Source organism: Zea mays, chromosome 2 (assembly GCF_902167145.1).
Source record: "Zea mays cultivar B73 chromosome 2, Zm-B73-REFERENCE-NAM-5.0, whole genome shotgun sequence".
Classification (NCBI taxonomy): domain Eukaryota; kingdom Viridiplantae; phylum Streptophyta; class Magnoliopsida; order Poales; family Poaceae; genus Zea; species Zea mays.
This window is the reverse complement of record NC_050097.1, coordinates 155077658-155095240: the sequence shown is the minus strand read 5'-3', so window position 1 is coordinate 155095240 and position 17583 is coordinate 155077658. Positions and strand designations below refer to the sequence as shown.

General features: G+C 48.3%; 1 protein-coding gene across 1 annotated transcript; it reads right to left on the bottom strand.

Annotated features, from left to right (window-relative positions):
- Positions 1-3068: 3068 nt before the first annotated feature.
- LOC103647138 (Protein kinase APK1B chloroplast) lies at positions 3069-3995 on the bottom strand. Its single transcript, XM_008671702.3, has 2 exons — positions 3706-3995; positions 3069-3586 (listed from the first exon to the last, which is right to left on the bottom strand). The coding sequence occupies exons 1-2, from the start codon at positions 3926-3928 to the stop codon at positions 3267-3269; spliced, it is 543 nt and encodes a 180-aa protein (XP_008669924.1). The 5' UTR covers positions 3929-3995; the 3' UTR covers positions 3069-3266.
- Between the last annotated feature and the right edge of the window lie 13588 nt (positions 3996-17583).

Here is a 17583-nt window from a genome sequence, read left to right as displayed (position 1 = left end):
CTTAAATCTTTGGCTAAGATTTTGAGTGTTACAGAAACCCTAGCTTCAACAATTCCTCATTCTTCTGCAGACTCTAGGGGTGTGTTTGGTTGCGGGATAGCAGGTAGATCCCATGTCCCCTGACGTGCCCTCTAGTCCCTCCAATTTTGAGGGACGACTGCTCAGGGGTGGGCCCCACTAGATTCAATGGTATTCAACTGAATACCTATTATTTTTGGCAAAAAAATCAATAGATACTAATATACATGTATATGATATGTGTACATAGGAAATAGAAAACGAATCAGGATTTATGCTCATTTGGGCTGAAACGTCCCTTTTCTAGCCTCCACCCAAGCCAACTTAATAGGTTTAGTGTGGCCCATTCTCAATTAGCACATATTTTCATCTACCAAGTGACCTAGTCCCAAATTCCCAATTCCCAAACCCCACACAGATAGCAGGCAGCACCAGCCGGCCGCCGCTCGCCTACCACTACGGTAGCCACTGCTGTAGTGCTGCTCCTACAGTCCTGTTCGGCGCGACGCCGCGAAGGCGCCACAGTTTGATAAGGTCAACACTGAGTTACTTAGATGGATGGCATCATTTAGTCTAGCCAAGAATTTTTCTGCCTTTGATGTTGAGAAATTGGTTAAACTTGCTGGACATTATCCTCATGATTTTCAATTTGAAGAGAAGACACAACTTCCTTTTCAACTTAATCGCTATATTGAAGATGTGAGGAATGATGAAAACTTTTAAAATTTAAAAGGCCTAGCTGAGTTGTCTTTGATGCTTGTTAAAACAGATAAGATTATGAGGCATGACATTGTCTACAAACTTCTTAAGTTGGTGCTAGTTCTCCCTGTTGCAACTACCGGCGTTGAGAGAATTTTTTTCTTCAATGGACTACATAAAAAATAAACTAAGAAGCAAGATGGGTCAAAATTCTTGAATGGATGTTTGGTTACTTTCATTAAAAGGGAATTCTTCTTAGAAGTCAAAGATGAGGACATCATTGCTCAATTTCAAAGCATGAAGGATCGAAAAGTTAGATTATGATTTGTAAGCTTTCTTCTCATTTTATCATATCAAACAATTATTTTAGTCTTTACTCTTTGTATTATGGTATTTTCTAGAATTTTAAATTATGATGACTAGTTATTGAATCACTTATGGCTATATTGTTTATGCTTAATTATATGTTATATATACAAATAATTACCTATGTATGCCAATAGAAAAACTTTAGTCTTTAAAAAGAATTATCCTAGAAAATTTTCGAATACCCACACTCTAAATCCTAGGCCCGCCACTGCAGATACTCCAACCCCATGATCCTAAACCAAACATACCAAACAACTTTATCTATGAAACCGTCTCATCACGTCCCATACTTGATAACCAAACACTTGCATCACTTACGCCCTCCCTCTCCACCAGCTTCTACTCCAACCTTATCCTTCATTACCCCCGTTCTCCCACCTAAGGGACAGATCCGATGGCGGTAGGTCATAGATGTTGATCCAATATTGATGGTCTCGGTTATATATGGACTTAGAATACCTTACTGCCCCAATATAAGCCTAATTAGGGATAACAATGGTTACCTGAAACTTGATACCCCGATGGGTAAAAACCCTATTAGGACATGTGTATGATGAATTTTGGCACCTATGTGTATTTTATTAGGTCATTTGCTATACCCAATGGGTATGTTCTCTCTTTCCCAGACCTGGTACTCGATGGAAAACCCGCTAAGCTATAATATATTGGGTTTAGGTTATTAGATGTGTTTCATATAAAATAAAATTTTAAAACATAGCCCTCCCTGTGTGCCACCCACCTAGACTGGACTCGGCAGTCCGTACTCGGCGCTATTCAAATGAGGTATATTTTGTATTCCATACTTACTTTTGTGATTTAAATAATCATGTTTACTAGAATATTTATGGGTATGGCTACTCGATGGGTATCCGCTACCTGTGGTGGATATGAATATGTGGTAATTTTGTACTTATAATGGATAGTGAGTATAAGTATAGAGTATTTTTTTTTCTCTAGTGATGCCCACTGGTATCTTGCCCACTGTCATGATGGGCTGAGGCTGGCGATCGGAGATGAGATCCACCAAGCTGATACATCGCTAGACCTTGTGATCAAGAAAACCGACGTGAGGAGCTTGGGCACCTGCTTCTATATAAGATCGATAGAAATTCTATTATTATTAATTTCCTTGTACCTAAGTAGGAAATATATCTATAGATCAGTCGGTGGTTTGTCCCCGCACATGTACATATTGGTGTTGTTGTGGTATTGATTAACAACAAATTTGACGAGGACAGATAAGGTTCGACTATTTTCACTAGATCGACACACGTGTAATAATAACGATGCATGATCTTCTACTCAAGTATTATCATGTTGTTATCCTAACTGAACGAGCATAGAAGTTTTGTGACACCACGCGAGCGACATGCCGTGCCGCGTAACCGACGGAGTCACGAAGACGACGTGTGCCATGGATTTCGCTGGCTGCTGGTCTGTCGCACAAGCTCATGTTCGAATCCACACACACACACACAAAAAAAGAACTCACAGATTTTGAGATGGACAGCCCAAGATCTGAGATGTTCGTGCTGGCGTGGGCCGTGTCCGTTCCTCCTAGCAACGGATGTCCAGTCATGGGCTGTTGGGCCGTGTTCCGCTTTTCCCCACTGCCAGCGCTGTAGTAGGCCTGTAGCTCAACAGAGGGACCAGGCTCCAAGCTTGGAACCCGATTGAAACTTGAACCAAATTAACGTATGGCGTCAGTTGACAACAGTTTTTTTTAAGGCCTTGTTAGCTTGTGCTGGATTGGTGAGTTGGAACGATTCCTAATCGAATTGCTTCTCTAATTTATATAAATTTTGATTAGCTGAAACGATTACGGGTGCAATCCGACAAAACGAATAAGTCCTAAGGTCTTGTTCGTTTGTACCGGATTGGTGGGTCGAAACGATTTCTAGCTAAATTGCTTCTCTAATTTATATAAACTTTAATTAGCTAGAATGATTTCGGGTGCAATCCGACGTAAACCAACAAAGGACTAAATAAAAAAGGGAACCGGATGCATGTACTCTATTGTACGTGTGTTTGCATGTATATAACACGGCGACAAGTTAGGCCGGCCACCCTGACAGGACAATAGCATACTAGTGCTGCTGTGTAGCAAGAGTCAAAGCCAAACCCATCCAAACCCAACAGGTAGCCGCCGACTCTGAATTGATCGAAACCACCGGTCGTGGTCAGGGTGCCGGCTGGCTGCAGTTGTTGCTGGCGGCGCCGCAGCCGCAGGTCTGCGGGGTGAAGGCGCAGGTGCCGAAGGGCTTGCCGGGGAGGTCGCAGTCGATGGCGTAGCAGCAGCTCGTGTCCACACAGCTGCTGCTGCTGCCATTATTGGACGACGACGACGCGCAGCACCGGCACCCCTCGCACACCTCGAACGGCTGGTACGGTGGCGCCGCCGCCGCCGCCTCTGCCGTGGTCATCGCCGCCCCCGCCGCCGGCGACATGGACCGGTACACCACCCTCCGCACCGGCACGTACGACTCGCCGCCGCTGGCTCCTGCTTGTTTGTTTGTTGATTTATTTGCTCGTCAGTAGGTCCTCAAGGAATTTCATTTACAACTGACATATGCATATAGTTTACAACTGGATCAAATAAAAGCACGCATGCATATATACCTTGAGCTCGCAGGAACGAGGAGATGAGCAGGAGGCCGGCAGATAGAGCGGTGAAGCCGGCGAGGGAGACCATCGTCATGGGGGCTGAATAAGGAGTCTGCTTTGGTGGTGGCCGGCTGATATTATATATACTAGTGGAAGGGTCTGGAGAGGGAAGACGACGACGCCGACGACGACTAATATTTAAGAATAAGGGAAGAAGAAGCAGAAGCGGCCCAGACATTTGATATTGGATATTCAAAAATTCAAAAGATTAATAAAATTAGTGCTCTAACGCTATTTTGTGTAATAAATTATTGATAAATTATTATAGATCATAAAAATTTTGGATATTCAATGAATACCCATGAATACCGTCTGGGCCCGCCTCTAAGAAGAAGAAGAAGAATCGATACCCTTCCTCTTGGGTCAACTAACACCACTGTCTGTCACACCCGGTTTTGGAAGGCAAACCGAATGCGAACTATGTACGTGCCAGGATCAGAACTCACGTACACAGCGATTACATAAATGAACATCATCGCACAATGCTCGAATAATAACATAAAAGAGTGTTAACTTATTACATCACAGAGTCATAGACATCCACATAGTCATTGTCTTAACAAGTAAATCAAAGTGCTAGCGAAACGCAGTAAAGATAAGGCCTTCACAGGCAGCTGACTGGGGGTTGCCGCCAACCCACACCTAGAATTCGTCGTAGTCTTGAAACTCCTGGAAGTCTCCTTCCACGGCTTCGCCTTCTCCGGAGCAGTGGTTACAATGCGGAGAACCTGGTGTTTTGTGGTAAAGCAAGGATGAGTACACATCAACGTACTCAGCAAATGTCCCGTTTGGCTGAGGTGGACTAGCTTTATGTGGGGTTAGGCTCAAGCAGTTGCTTTTAGTTGGTCAAGTATTTATCATTAGTAGAAGCCAGATTTTAGCATTAACCAACCCGTAAACCATTTCCTCATCGAGGAACAACATCATCATAGTCGAACCAAAACCATAACATAATCCTTGTCTTTCGAACCATCTGTATCTCTAATCAAAGAGGATCCCAAGGCTGCTCTTAACCGTGAGCACGACTGATATACCAGTTTCACTACCCTCTGCAGAGGTTGCACACTTTACCCATGAGTCATGATTCCCTTTCTACCCGGGGAGAGCTAATCCCCATTGACCACTACCTAGGTGGTCCGGCAGGGCATCACTACGTAGCTTTTACAAAGATTCCCTAGAGATCTTAGCTGCCCGTTAGGTTTCTCCAGTTTGATAAACACAGTACCCCTCCCCGCAGGAGAGTGACTAACAAAGAGCAAAACGAAAGAACCTCGGCACTCCGCCTCGGCAGAGCAAGCACTGTGCCTGGACCCCATTGACGGCACGACGGCTAAGCAACTACACCTCTAGTTCATCTAATTAATCAGCTAAGGGCATCCCATTTCACCCTCATGGTTGCACTGTCATCCCGGGTGGTCTCTTAACGAACCAGTCCTTACGGAGAGGTACTCAGGAAACAGCCTGAGCCCCCTAGAGTATCACAAGATCATCAACATCATCAGGATAACAGTATCATAAATAGTCACATCATGTTCATTGATTATGTTAAAGCAATAGCAAAGTGCTAACCATAGTAGCCCATAAGGTCATCAAGGATAAAGTAAAATGTAAAGCTAGTCAATCCTTAGGTTTCAAGTAAGTAGTGCGGGGTAGTAAGTTATAAATGAATAGGATATAATGGGACAGAGGACACTTGCCTTCACCAAACTGCTGATCAGGGACTTCCTCTGCAACTGCCTCGGGAAACACAGACTGCTCGTTGTCTACGTAAAGCAATCATTCACTCTATGCACTTGGGAAAATAACAAACAAAACAATATACCAAACATATGCAGCAGAGAGAGGTCACATGTTCATAACAGAAAAGGAATAGGCACTCTAGTGTTCCCTAGGTCTGGGGTAGAGGACTATACAAAGTGATTCATCATCCACTAATCAAGTTTAAGTCGGTGGTGGGATTAAATCACTACCTGGTTCTAAGTTCCTAAATTTAGGTGTTTAAGTCCATAAACTTAAGTGCTCCAACTTTTATTAAAGTCTACTATCTTTTATTTATCTCAAATAGGGTTCCCATAACATTAACTTTATCCTAATGATTAACCATTAATTGGGACATGGAAACAGCAGGGAAACATTGCATAAACAGATAGATGATAATATTATGAACATTTTGCAATTTGAAGCACCTAATTTGGAGTTCATATGACAAAGTTATGAATTTTACAAGTTTAGGGGTTAAAATTATACCCTAAGGACCTATTTTGAATTAAATAAAAGGTCCGAGGACCTAACTGCGAGAAACCAGGGACGGCGGGCGCAATTTCCAGAAAACAGGGGGGTTCTTTAAGAAAATGCGCGGGCGAAGGGGTATCGGGCGCCTACAGCCGTTGGATCTCAGATCGACGGCCAGGATTAGATCCCGCGGCGGGCGCGCGGGCGCGCGGCGGCGTGAGCGGCTGACAGGCGGGGCCGGGCGGGCAGCGCGGGCGCGAGGCTGACAGGCGGGGCCGGGCGGGCAGCGCGGGCGCGGGCGACTGGCAGGCGGGGCCCAGTTGGCAGGGAGGCGGGGCGCGGGGGAAACGGCTCTGGGCCGTTGGATCTTGGGCTGACGGGTGAGGTTGGGTTCGGGTTATTTGAATCCGTGCCGTCCGATCTAATATAGACGGCGGGGATGGGGTGGCTGGCTCCCGTCTCCTTCGGCTAGCTGGGGCGGCGGCGCTCGTCCCCGCGGCGGAGGAGCTCGCCGGAGACGAGGGGCGCGGGGGCCCTGCGGGTCCTTGGGGCGATCCGAGTGGCCGGGGAGGTTAGGGAGGGCACGGGGAATCCATTGGTGGGGTCTGGGTCGGGGCAGGGGCACCGGAGGGGGGTGGCTCACGGCAGAGTGGCTCGGCGGCGGCGGTAAGCAACTCTGACGAGCAATCAAACACAGCAGAGAGCAAAATAAAGGCCAATAGGGGCGGGAGAGGTTCTTTACCTCAAGGCGGGCTCCGGGGACTCCTCGGCGGCGACGGAGACGCGACGGTGGCCCGGGTCGACGGTGGCGGCTGCACGGCGGACGACGGGTGAGCGCGGGCAGAGAGAAATAGGGAGTGGAAGGGGAAATTGATGCGCGTTCCGGGTTGCGGACGTCGGGGCGAAGCTCACCGTGGCAAGGGACACGGCGGAGCTCCAACGGCGGCTGGGAACCGAGCTCGGAACGGCGGGGTTTACGGCGGCGGCGCTCTGGCGTGCGCACAGCGAGGGAGAGGTGGAAGGGGGGGGGGCGGTTGGTGCGCAAATGAGGGAGGGGGAGATGGCGAGCAAGGCTCGGGGCTCAAGTGGCCGAGGGCGAGGTGGGGCGAGCCCCACGCGCGACGTGGGCGCGGAGACCGCGGCACGCACGGCGGCGGTTACGCGAAGACGGAGAAGCTGACAAGCCGGGCCCGCGGCGCAGAGAGAGAGAAGAAAGCGGGTGCGGGCGCGAGGGAAGCGGGGCTGACGGGCCGGGCCCACGGGCAGAGAGAGAGGGAGGCGGGTGCGCGGAAGGCGGCCGCGCCGACAGGCCGGGCCCGCTGCGCAGAGAGAGGAGGGGGGAGAGGCGCACGCGCGAGGTGGGCCGACTGGGCCGAAAGGCCGAGGGGGGGGCGGGGAAGTGGGCTGCTTTGCCTTTTTCTTTTATTTTGGAATTGATTTCTCCTTTTCTTTTATTTATTCTATTTGATTCAAATTCAAATGAGCCCCAAATTCAATTTAGACTTTTGAGAATTATGCACCAAACAAAAGTGAAATCTAGGGTTCAACATGATGCGACAATTCATATTCCCTTAGGGTTTGAGCTAATAGACTATAATTACAAATAAAATAACCACTTTTCTCCTATAGAAATGAGAAAGAGAAGATTGGGAAAGGATGAAAAAAAAGGAAGTAACACCTGAATTTGTGAATATGAGCAAAGAAATTTTATACCCCCAAATTCAGGGTGTTACAAACCTATCCCCCTTAAAAGAATCTCGCCCCCGAGATTCAGGGTTGGTCAGCAAAGAGTTCAGGGTATTTGGCTTTTAGATCATCTTCTCGTTCCCAGATTGCTTCTTCCTCAGAGTGGTGACCCCATCTGACTTTGCACATTCTGATGGTGTTTCTCCGGGTGACCCTGTCTGCAAACTCCAAAATCTGCGTTGGCTTCTCTATGTAGGTCAGATCTTCCTGAACTTCCAAACCCTCCACTGGCAACTGCTCTTCTGGTACTCGCAGACATTTCTTCAATTGCGACACGTGGAACACGTTGTGCACTGCCGACAAACTTTCTGGTAGGTTGAGTTGGTAAGCCACTTCTCCACGCTTTGTTTGAATCTGATATGGTCCGACGTACCGGGGTGCTAACTTGCCTTTAACTCCGAACCTTCTGACTCCCCTGATAGGTGACACCTTCAGATAGACGTAGTCTCCCACTTCAAAACTCAGTTCTCTTCTCCTTCGGTCCGCATAGCTTCGCTGTCTTGACTGTGCTATCTTCAGGTTCTCCCGAACCATTTTGATATTCTCTTCGGCTTCAAGCAAGATGTCGGGGCCAAACACCTGTCTCTCTCCAGGCTGGTCCCAATGCAGCGGAGTCCTACAACTCCGTCCATAGAGTGCCTGAAACGGTGACATCTTCAAGCTGGCCTGGTAACTATTGTTGTAGGAGAATTCTGCATAAGTTAATCTTTTGTCCCATCCTGACTTGTCTTGCAACGCACAGGCTCTCAACATATCTTCTAGGATCTGATTAGTTCTTTCAGTCTGACCGTCTGTCTGCGGGTGATAAGCTGAGCTGAAGTTCAAATGGGTGCCCAAAGCTTCTTGTAGTTGCTGCCAAAAATGAGATGTGAACTGCGTTCCTCGATCTGACACTATCTTCTTCGGCACACCATGAAGGCAGACTATCCGTGACATGTATAACTCAGCTAACGTTGCTCTGGTGTATGTTGTCTTCACAGGTATGAAATGGGCCACCTTTGTTAAGCGGTCCACAACCACCCAGATGGAATCATAACCGGCCCGGGTGCGAGGTAGGCCAACTATAAAATCCATCCCGATCTCATCCCACTTCCACTGAGGAATCCGCAATGGCTGCAACAATCCGGCAGGCCTCTGGTGCTCCGCTTTGGTTCTCTGACAGCTATCACAGATGGCGACATATTCCGCGATCTCTCTTTTCATGCCATACCACCAAAACCTTCTTTTTAAGTCCTGGTACATCTTCTCACTTCCAGGGTGTATGGAGTAGGTTGTCTCATGAGCTTCCTTGAGGATCAGTTCCCGGATAGGTTTGAGGTCGGGAACACACAATCGGTCTTTGAACCATATTACCCCTTCTTCATCCTCTCGAAAGTCTTTGCCTCTTCCTTCTAGGATCAGCTGCCGGATCTTGTTGATGTTTTCATCATCCTTCTGCCCTTCTTTGATCTCCCGCTCTAGGGTGGGCTCTAATTCCACTGTCACTCCTTGCGTACTATTCAGGAAACCGAGGCTCAGTCTGTCAAATTCCTTGGCTAACTCATATGGCATTGGGTGCGAGGCCAACATATTAACTTGACTTTTCCTGCTCAGAGCATCTGCAACAACATTGGCTTTGCCCGGATGGTAATGTATCTCCAACTCATAGTCTTTGATCAGTTCCAACCATCTTCGCTGCCTCATGTTTAACTCTGACTGGGTGAATATGTACTTCAGACTTTTATGATCTGTGTAGATGTCGCCCTTCTGCCCATACAGGTAATGTCTCCAGGTCTTTAAAGCGTGAACCACTGCTGCCAACTCCAGGTCATGTGTGGGATAGTTTTTCTCATGGATCTTCAGCTGTCGAGACGAGTATGCTACAACTCTCCCTTCTTGCATTAGCACACATCCCAATCCGGTGTAAGAAGCGTCGCAATACACTGAGAATGACTTGTGAACATCAGGCAGGACTAGCACAGGAGCTGTAGTCAATCTACTCTTCAGTTCTTCAAATGCTTCCTGGCACTTTTGAGTCCATTTAAACTCAACTTTCTTCGCTAGTAACGCTGTCATCGGTCTAGCAATCTTTGAAAAGCCTTCAATGAAACGCCTGTAATATCCAGCCATTCCGATGAAGCTCTTGATCCCGCGAACATCCTTCGGTGCTTTCCAGTTCAGGATATCTGCTACTTTCTTTGGATCTACTGCCAACCCATCTTGATTTATGATGTGACCCAGAAACAAGACTTCATGAATCCAGAACTCGCATTTGCCCAGCTTGGCATACAACTGATGTTCTCGAAGCCTTTGCAATACCATCTTCAAATGCTCTACATGATCTTCCTCACTTTGAGAGTATATGAGAATGTCATCGATGAACACTACCACAAACTTGTCCAGATAATCCATGAACACACTGTTCATCAGGTACATGAAGAAGGCTGGCGCATTTGTCAAACCAAAGGACATAACTGTGAACTCATATAACCCATACTTGGTGATGAACGCCGTCTTCGGTATGTCCGAGGGTCGGATTCTGAGTTGATGGTAACCTGATCTCAGATCTATCTTCGAGAATACGCTGGCACCTCTGAGCTGGTCAAATAGATCTTCTATCCTTGGCAGGGGGTACTTGTTCTTGATAGTGACTTCATTCAGGGCTCTGTAGTCTATGCACATCCTTTTGGTACCATCTTTCTTCTCTACAAACAACACTGGAGCGGCCCAAGGCGAGGTGCTTGGCCTGATGTAACCCTTCTCTAACATCTCATCTATCTGCTTCTTGAGTTCTACCAGTTCTGGTCCAGACACTCGGTAGGCTCTTTTGGAAATGGGGGCGGTACCAGGGATAAGCTCTATGGCAAATTCAACCTTTCTTTCGGGTGGCATGCCCGTTAGCTCCTCGAGAAACACATCCGGAAAGTCCGACACAACCTTGATAGTCTCGAGCGGGTTGGGCTCCTTACTATCAACTGAAATCTGATGACAGGCTCCCTCCGCTGATTTAGGCATCCATAGCTCGGCCACTACCTCTTCTCCTGACGGGGACTTCAATGTTACGGTCCTCTTGTCACAACTAACATTCGCCTCATACTTCATTAACCAATTCATCCCTAGGATGATATCTACCCCAAGGGTGTCTATTATTATTAGATCACTGGGGAACCCTATCCCCCTTATTTCCACCCTTACATTTGAGCATATTTTATCTGTTTGCACCTTGCCACCAACCGAATTAATCCTCATGGGCGGCATCATTGCCTCTACTGAGATGTTATGCAATTCTACCCAGGTTGCAGTGACAAATGAATGAGTTGCACCCGTATCAAATAGCACTTTTGCGGGATGAGATTCGACTGAGAACATACCTACTGCCACATCTGGTGCATCCTGGATCGCTTCGGCCTCCAAGTGGTTCACCTTTCCACGGTTGTACGCTTGGTTACGATTGCCTGCTGCTGGCTGCAGTACACCTTGCCTTGTTGGAGCATTGGGGTTGGTCTGCTGCTGCGCCAACTTCTTTGGGCACTGCATCGCCCAGTGGCCTTGATCTCCACAGTGGAAACATCCTCTGCCTCCTCCTTGTGCTGGGGCTGCTTGGTTGCTCTGATTTGCTGCTGGGGCAGGAAGGCGAGGTGCCTGGTTGTTCTGCTTCTGATATTGATTACCTCCCTGCTGGCTGTGATGACGATACTGCTGCTGCTGCTGCGGGTACTGCCTCTGAAATTGCTGCTGATGCGGACGCTGATTCTGATTCTGATATCCCTGTGGGTGACCAGGTCTGCCTTGCTGAGATGAACTGCCTGAGAAACGTGGACGGCTGATGCCTCCGGACTGGGGTCCACTCATCTTGCGCTTCCGATCTTCCATGTCCTTACGCTTCTTCTCAGTCATAACTGCCCTGTCGATCAGGTGCTGGAAGGTGGGGAAGGTGTGATTCATCAACTGGTAATGCAGGGGATCCACCAAACCTCTCATGAACCTGTACTGCCTCTTGGCATCAGTGTTGACGTCCTCAGGTGCATAACGAGACAGCTGCAGAAACTTGTCTCTGTACTCACTAACAGACAGGGGTCCCTGCTTCAGAGCCAAAAACTCCTCCTTCTTCACGATCATCAGCCCCTCCGGCACATGGTACCTGCGGAAACTCTCGCTGAATTCCTCCCAGGTGATGGCTTCGGGGTTAGCATGGGTGGCGAGGTAGGACTCCCACCAGGACTGGGCTGCTCCCCTTAGCTGACGGGGACCATATAGAACCTTCTCCCTGTCGTCACATTGGGCGGTGCGCAGTTCCCTTTCCACTGCGCGCAGCCAGTCTTCTGCATCCATGGGGTCAGCAGAATGGGCGAAGGTAGGAGGGTGCCCTCTCATGAACTCACCACGCTTATCTCGTGGCATCTGGGGCATCTGCACTTGCAATTGGGGTTGGGGTTGTTGTTGAGCCTGCTGCATGGCTGCCAGAGTCTGCCCAATGGCCTGCACTGCCTGGGTCTGCATCAAGAACATCTGCTCCACTGACATCGGGGGTGGTGGAGGAGGCTGCCTCTGTTGTTCCTCTTGCTGGTCATGCTGCTCCAGCTGAGCACGCCTGTTGCATCGGCGCCTGTTGTCAGACATCTGTGGAAGACATTCATACATCAGCATTGATCTTACAACCCTTCAGCATAAGAAAAGAGAATACAGAATCCTTCATGACACTGAGTGAACAAAGAGCTTCACTGATCCTCATTATGATTCAACACAGCTTCTCAGATAAGAAAGGAAAGTAAGAGTAAATGGTTTCCCAACTAAACAACTGACTTCATTAACATTACTAGCTAGGCCAAACTGCAGGGGAAACCCACAGGTTGGCAACAGTCATTACAAAGATTCAAATCCAGCACAAGTTCACCATAACAAACAATAAAGCAACTGATAAGCAAACTAAACTAAATGGAAGCAACTGATAAGCAAACTAAACTGACTACCTAAGGCTGAGACATCTGACTTAAGGATTATTACAAACTCCAACGCTAACGGTCTAAGGATCCAGATATATCCTGGTCTTACAGACAGGGGAACCATAAGTGTGGTGACCACGTGGCGGCGAGCGGTATGGGTGCTGAGTCCCAACAGGAGCGGGGGAACCACCCTCCTGGTGATGGCGCTCTGCCAGCTCAGCACGCAACTCCGCAATCTCCGTTCGAGCCCTGCTTAGCTCGTCCAGAGAGTGGTCCAGCTCAGTGTTAAGCACTGCGACTAGGTTGACTGTGCTGCTCAACCTAGGGTTAGCCTCACCAACGGGTGAGACAACCACACTCTCTGTGCTGCCAGTAGGGCGGCGGGGGTAGTACCGAAGGTTAAGACCGTCGGCCACGCCACCGAACAAGGAACAGTACTAGGAGAGTGCACGTCGTGCTGCATCCTGCATAGCCGCCTCTGCAGTGTCCCTCTCGGAGATGGAATAGTGCTCCGAAATGGCCTCTGCACCCCGGAGGTCATCCTCCGGACGGCGAACTAGGCAGGTAGCCTCCCAGCGGTCCGGGTACCTCCCGCGACTGTGCTGGTAGACTACACAACGATACTCGATCGACCAGGTGTGCCGGTCGAAAGCCTGGCGCAGCAAGGTGTCGAGTGCGTCGTGGAAGTGACAACCGCGAGCGGCGTCACGGGTGATGGGTCGGGCGACCCATCCTTCCGCCTCCTGCGGCTCAGAGGACTCCGTGCTGTGGTCTGAGTCGTCGTCGTCGGGATCTCCTCCAGTAGCTCCTCCAGTAGCTCCTCCAACAGCCGGGGCGTCCCGCGGTGGTGCAGGGGGTGCCTCCAGTTGGGCCACAGAGGAACGGGGCCTCACGGTCTCCACCTCCTGCTGGGGTGAGGAGGAAGAGCCCTGCTGCTCTCCGTGCTGGCGCCGGCGTTCCTGCTCCTCACGCAGGCGGTGGTGCAGCCTCTCCAGGTGACTCGACTGTCCGGACACGGTGCGGTGCAGAGGACGCTCCGCAAGTCGAGACGGCAGGAAAGGAATCACCGACTTACGTGCAGTGTGTCTAAGACGAGCCATCTACAAAAGACACCGTAAGCACAAGAGTAAGAGCAGAACTAATATGACAAGTGAATAAACCAAAGATAGAATAAGATAAAAATTTTAACAAGGTATAGTATAGATAGATAGTAAAACATAGGGTTGGTCGAGGTGACCGACTTTTGAAGTAACAACAGAGGTCAAGGTGAGAGGGAAGGTCAATAGTCCTTAGAACGACCAGTGCTACTCTAGGTCAGCGGTCCTACAGTCAACACGGCTTTGATACCACTTATGTCACACCCGGTTTTGGAAGGCAAACCGAATGCGAACTATGTACGTGCCAGGATCAGAACTCACGTACACAGCGATTACATAAATGAACATCATCGCACAATGCTCGAATAATAACATAAAAGAGTGTTAACTTATTACATCACAGAGTCATAGACATCCACATAGTCATTGTCTTAACAAGTAAATCAAAGTGCTAGCGAAACGCAGTAAAGATAAGGCCTTCACAGGCAGCTGACTGGGGGTTGCCGCCAACCCACACCTAGAATTCGTCGTAGTCTTGAAACTCCTGGAAGTCTCCTTCCACGGCTTCGCCTTCTCCGGAGCAGTGGTTACAATGCGGACAACCTGGTGTTTTGTGGTAAAGCAAGGATGAGTACACATCAACGTACTCAGCAAATGTCCCGTTTGGCTGAGGTGGACTAGCTTTATGTGGGGTTAGGCTCAAGCAGTTGCTTTTAGTTGGTCAAGTATTTATCATTAGTAGAAGCCAGATTTTAGCATTAACCAACCCGTAAACCATTTCCTCATCGAGGAATAACATCATCATAGTCGAACCAAAACCATAACATAATCCTTGTCTCTCGAACCATCTGTATCTCTAATCAAAGAGGATCCCAAGGCTGCTCTTAACCGTGAGCACTGATAGTCGCCTAGAGGGGGGTGAATAGGGCGAAACTGAAATTTACAAATATAAACACAACTACAAGCCGGGTTAGCGTTAGAAATATAAACGAGTCCGAGAGAGAGGGCGCAAAACAAATCCCAAGCGAATAAGCAAGTGAGATACGGAGATTTGTTTTACCGAGGTTCGGTTCTTGCAAACCTACTCCCCGTTGAGGAGGCCACAAAGGCCGGGTCTCTTTCAACCCTTCCCTCTCTCAAACGGTCCCTCGGACCGAGTGAGCTTCTCTTCTCTAATCAAAGCCGGGAACAAAACTTCCCCGCAAGGGCCACCACACAATTGGTGCCTCTTGCCTTGATTACAATGGAGTTGTGATCTCAAGAACAAGTGAGAAAGAAAAGAAGCAATCCAAGCGCAAGAGCTCAAATGAACACGGCAAATCACTCTCACTAGTCACTAGGGCTTTGTGTGGAATTGGAGAGGATTTGATCTCTTTGAATGTGTCTAGAATTGAATGCCTAGCTCTTGTAGTAGTTGAGAAGTGGAAAACTTGGATGCAATGAATGGTGGGGTGGTTGGGGTATTTATAGCCCCAACCACCAAACTTGACCGTTGGCTGGAGGCTTCTGCTCGATGGCGCACCGGACAGTCCGGTGCACACCGGACAGTCCGGTGCCCCTGCCACGTCATCACTGCCGTTGGATTCTGACCGTTGGAGCTTCTGACTTGTGGGCCCGCCTGGGTGTCCGGTGCACACCGGACATGTACTGTTTGATGTCCGGTGCACCGGCATGGGCGATTCTGACTTCTGCGCGCGCTGTGCGCGCATTAAATGCACCGCAGGGAGCCGTTGGCGCCGCAGGGAGCCGTTGCTCCGCTGGCACACCGGACAGTCCGGTGCACACCGGACAGTCCGGTGCACACCGGACAGTCCGGTGAATTTTAGCGGAGCGGCTGCCGCGCGAACCCGAGGCTGGCGAGTTCAGGAGGCCGAGCTTCCTTGGAGCACCGGACATGTCCGGTGCACACCGGACAGTCCGGTGAATTATAGCGCGCCGGCTTCCGAGAATTCCCGAAGGCGAAGAGTTTGAGTCTGAGTCCCCTGGTGCACCAGACAGGTACTGTTCACTGTCCGGTGGCACACCAGACAGTCCGGTGCGCCAGACCAGGGGTGCCCTCGGTTGCCCCTTTGCTCCTTTATTGAATCCAAAACTTGGTCTTTTTATTGGCTGAGTGTGAACCTTTTACACCTGTATAATCTATACACTTGGGCAAACTAGTTAGTCCAATTATTTGTGTTGGGCAATTCAACCACCAAAATTATTTAGGAACTAGGTGTAAGCCTAATTCCCTTTCAATCTCCCCCTTTTTGGTGATTGATGCCAACACAAACCAAAGCAAATAGAGAAGTGCATAATTGAACTAGTTTGCATAATGTAAGTGTAAAGGTTGCTTGGAATTGAGCCAATATAACTACTTTACAGGATATGCATGGAATGTTTCTTTCTTTATTTAGCATTTTGGACCACGTTTGCACCACGAGTTTTGTTTTTGCAAATTCTTTTGTAAATCCTTTTCAAAGTTCTTTTGCAAATAATCAAAGGTAAATGAATAAGAGTTTGTAAAGCATTTTCAAGATTTAAAATTTTCTCCTCCTGTTTCAAATGCTTTTCCTTTGACTAAACAAAACTCCCCCTAAAAGAGATCCACCTCTTAGTGTTCAAGAGGGTTTTGATATACCATTTTTGAAATACTACTTTCTCCCCCTTTTGAACACAATAGGATACCAAATGATAAATACTTTTGGAAAGCACTAAGTTTTTGAATTTGGTGGTGGTGGTGCGGTCCTTTTGCTTTGGGCTCATTTCTCCCCCTTTTTGGCATGAATCGCCAAAAACGGAATCATTAGAGCCCTCGAAGTAAGTTCCTCCCCTTTGGTCATGAGTAAATGAGTTAAGATTATACCAAAGACGAGGTCCGGTCCTTTTGCTTTTGAGCTTTTACTCTCTCCCCCAAGGATAGAGTCCTTTTCTTTGATGCTCATTTCTCCCCAAGGAATAGAGAGTTGCTCGGAGTGATGGCGAAGCATGAGTTACGGAGTGGAAGCCTTTGTCTTCGCCGAAGACTCCAATTCCCTTTCAATATACCTATGACTTGGTTTGAAATAGACTTGAAAACACATTAGTCATAGCATATAAAAGAGATATGATCAAAGGTATTCAAGTGAGCTATGTGTGCAAGCTAGCAAAAGAAATTTCTAGAATCAAGAATATTGAGCTCATGCCTAAGTCTGGTAAAAGATTGTTCATCAAGAGGCTTGGTAAAGATATCGGCTAATTGATCTTTGGTATTAATGTAAGAAATCTCGATATCCCCCTTTTGTTGGTGATCCCTAAGAAAGTGATACCGAATGGCTATGTGCTTAGTGCGGCTATGCTCGACGGGATTGTCGGCCATTTTGATTGCACTCTTATTGTCACATAGCAAAGGGACTTTGGTTAATTTGTAACCGTAGTCCCGCAGGGTTTGCCTCATCCAAAGCAATTGCGCGCAACAATGACCTGCGGCAATGTACTCGGCTTCGGCGGTGGAAAGAGCGACCGAATTTTGCTTCTTTGAAGCCCAAGACACCAAGGATCTTCCCAAGAACTGACAAGTCCCCGATGTGCTCTTCCTATTAATTTTGCACCCCGCCCAATCGGCATCTGAATAACCAATCAAATCAAATGTGGATCCCCGAGGGTACCAAAGCCCAAACTTAGGTGTATAAGCCAAATATCTCAAGATTCGTTTTACGGCCGTAAGGTGTGATTCCTTAGGGTCGGATTGGAATCTTGCACACATGCAAACGGAAAGCATAATGTCCGGTCGAGATGCACATAAATAAAGCAATGAACCAATCATCGACCGATATACCTTTTGATCCACGGACTTACCTCCCGTGTCGAGGTCGAGA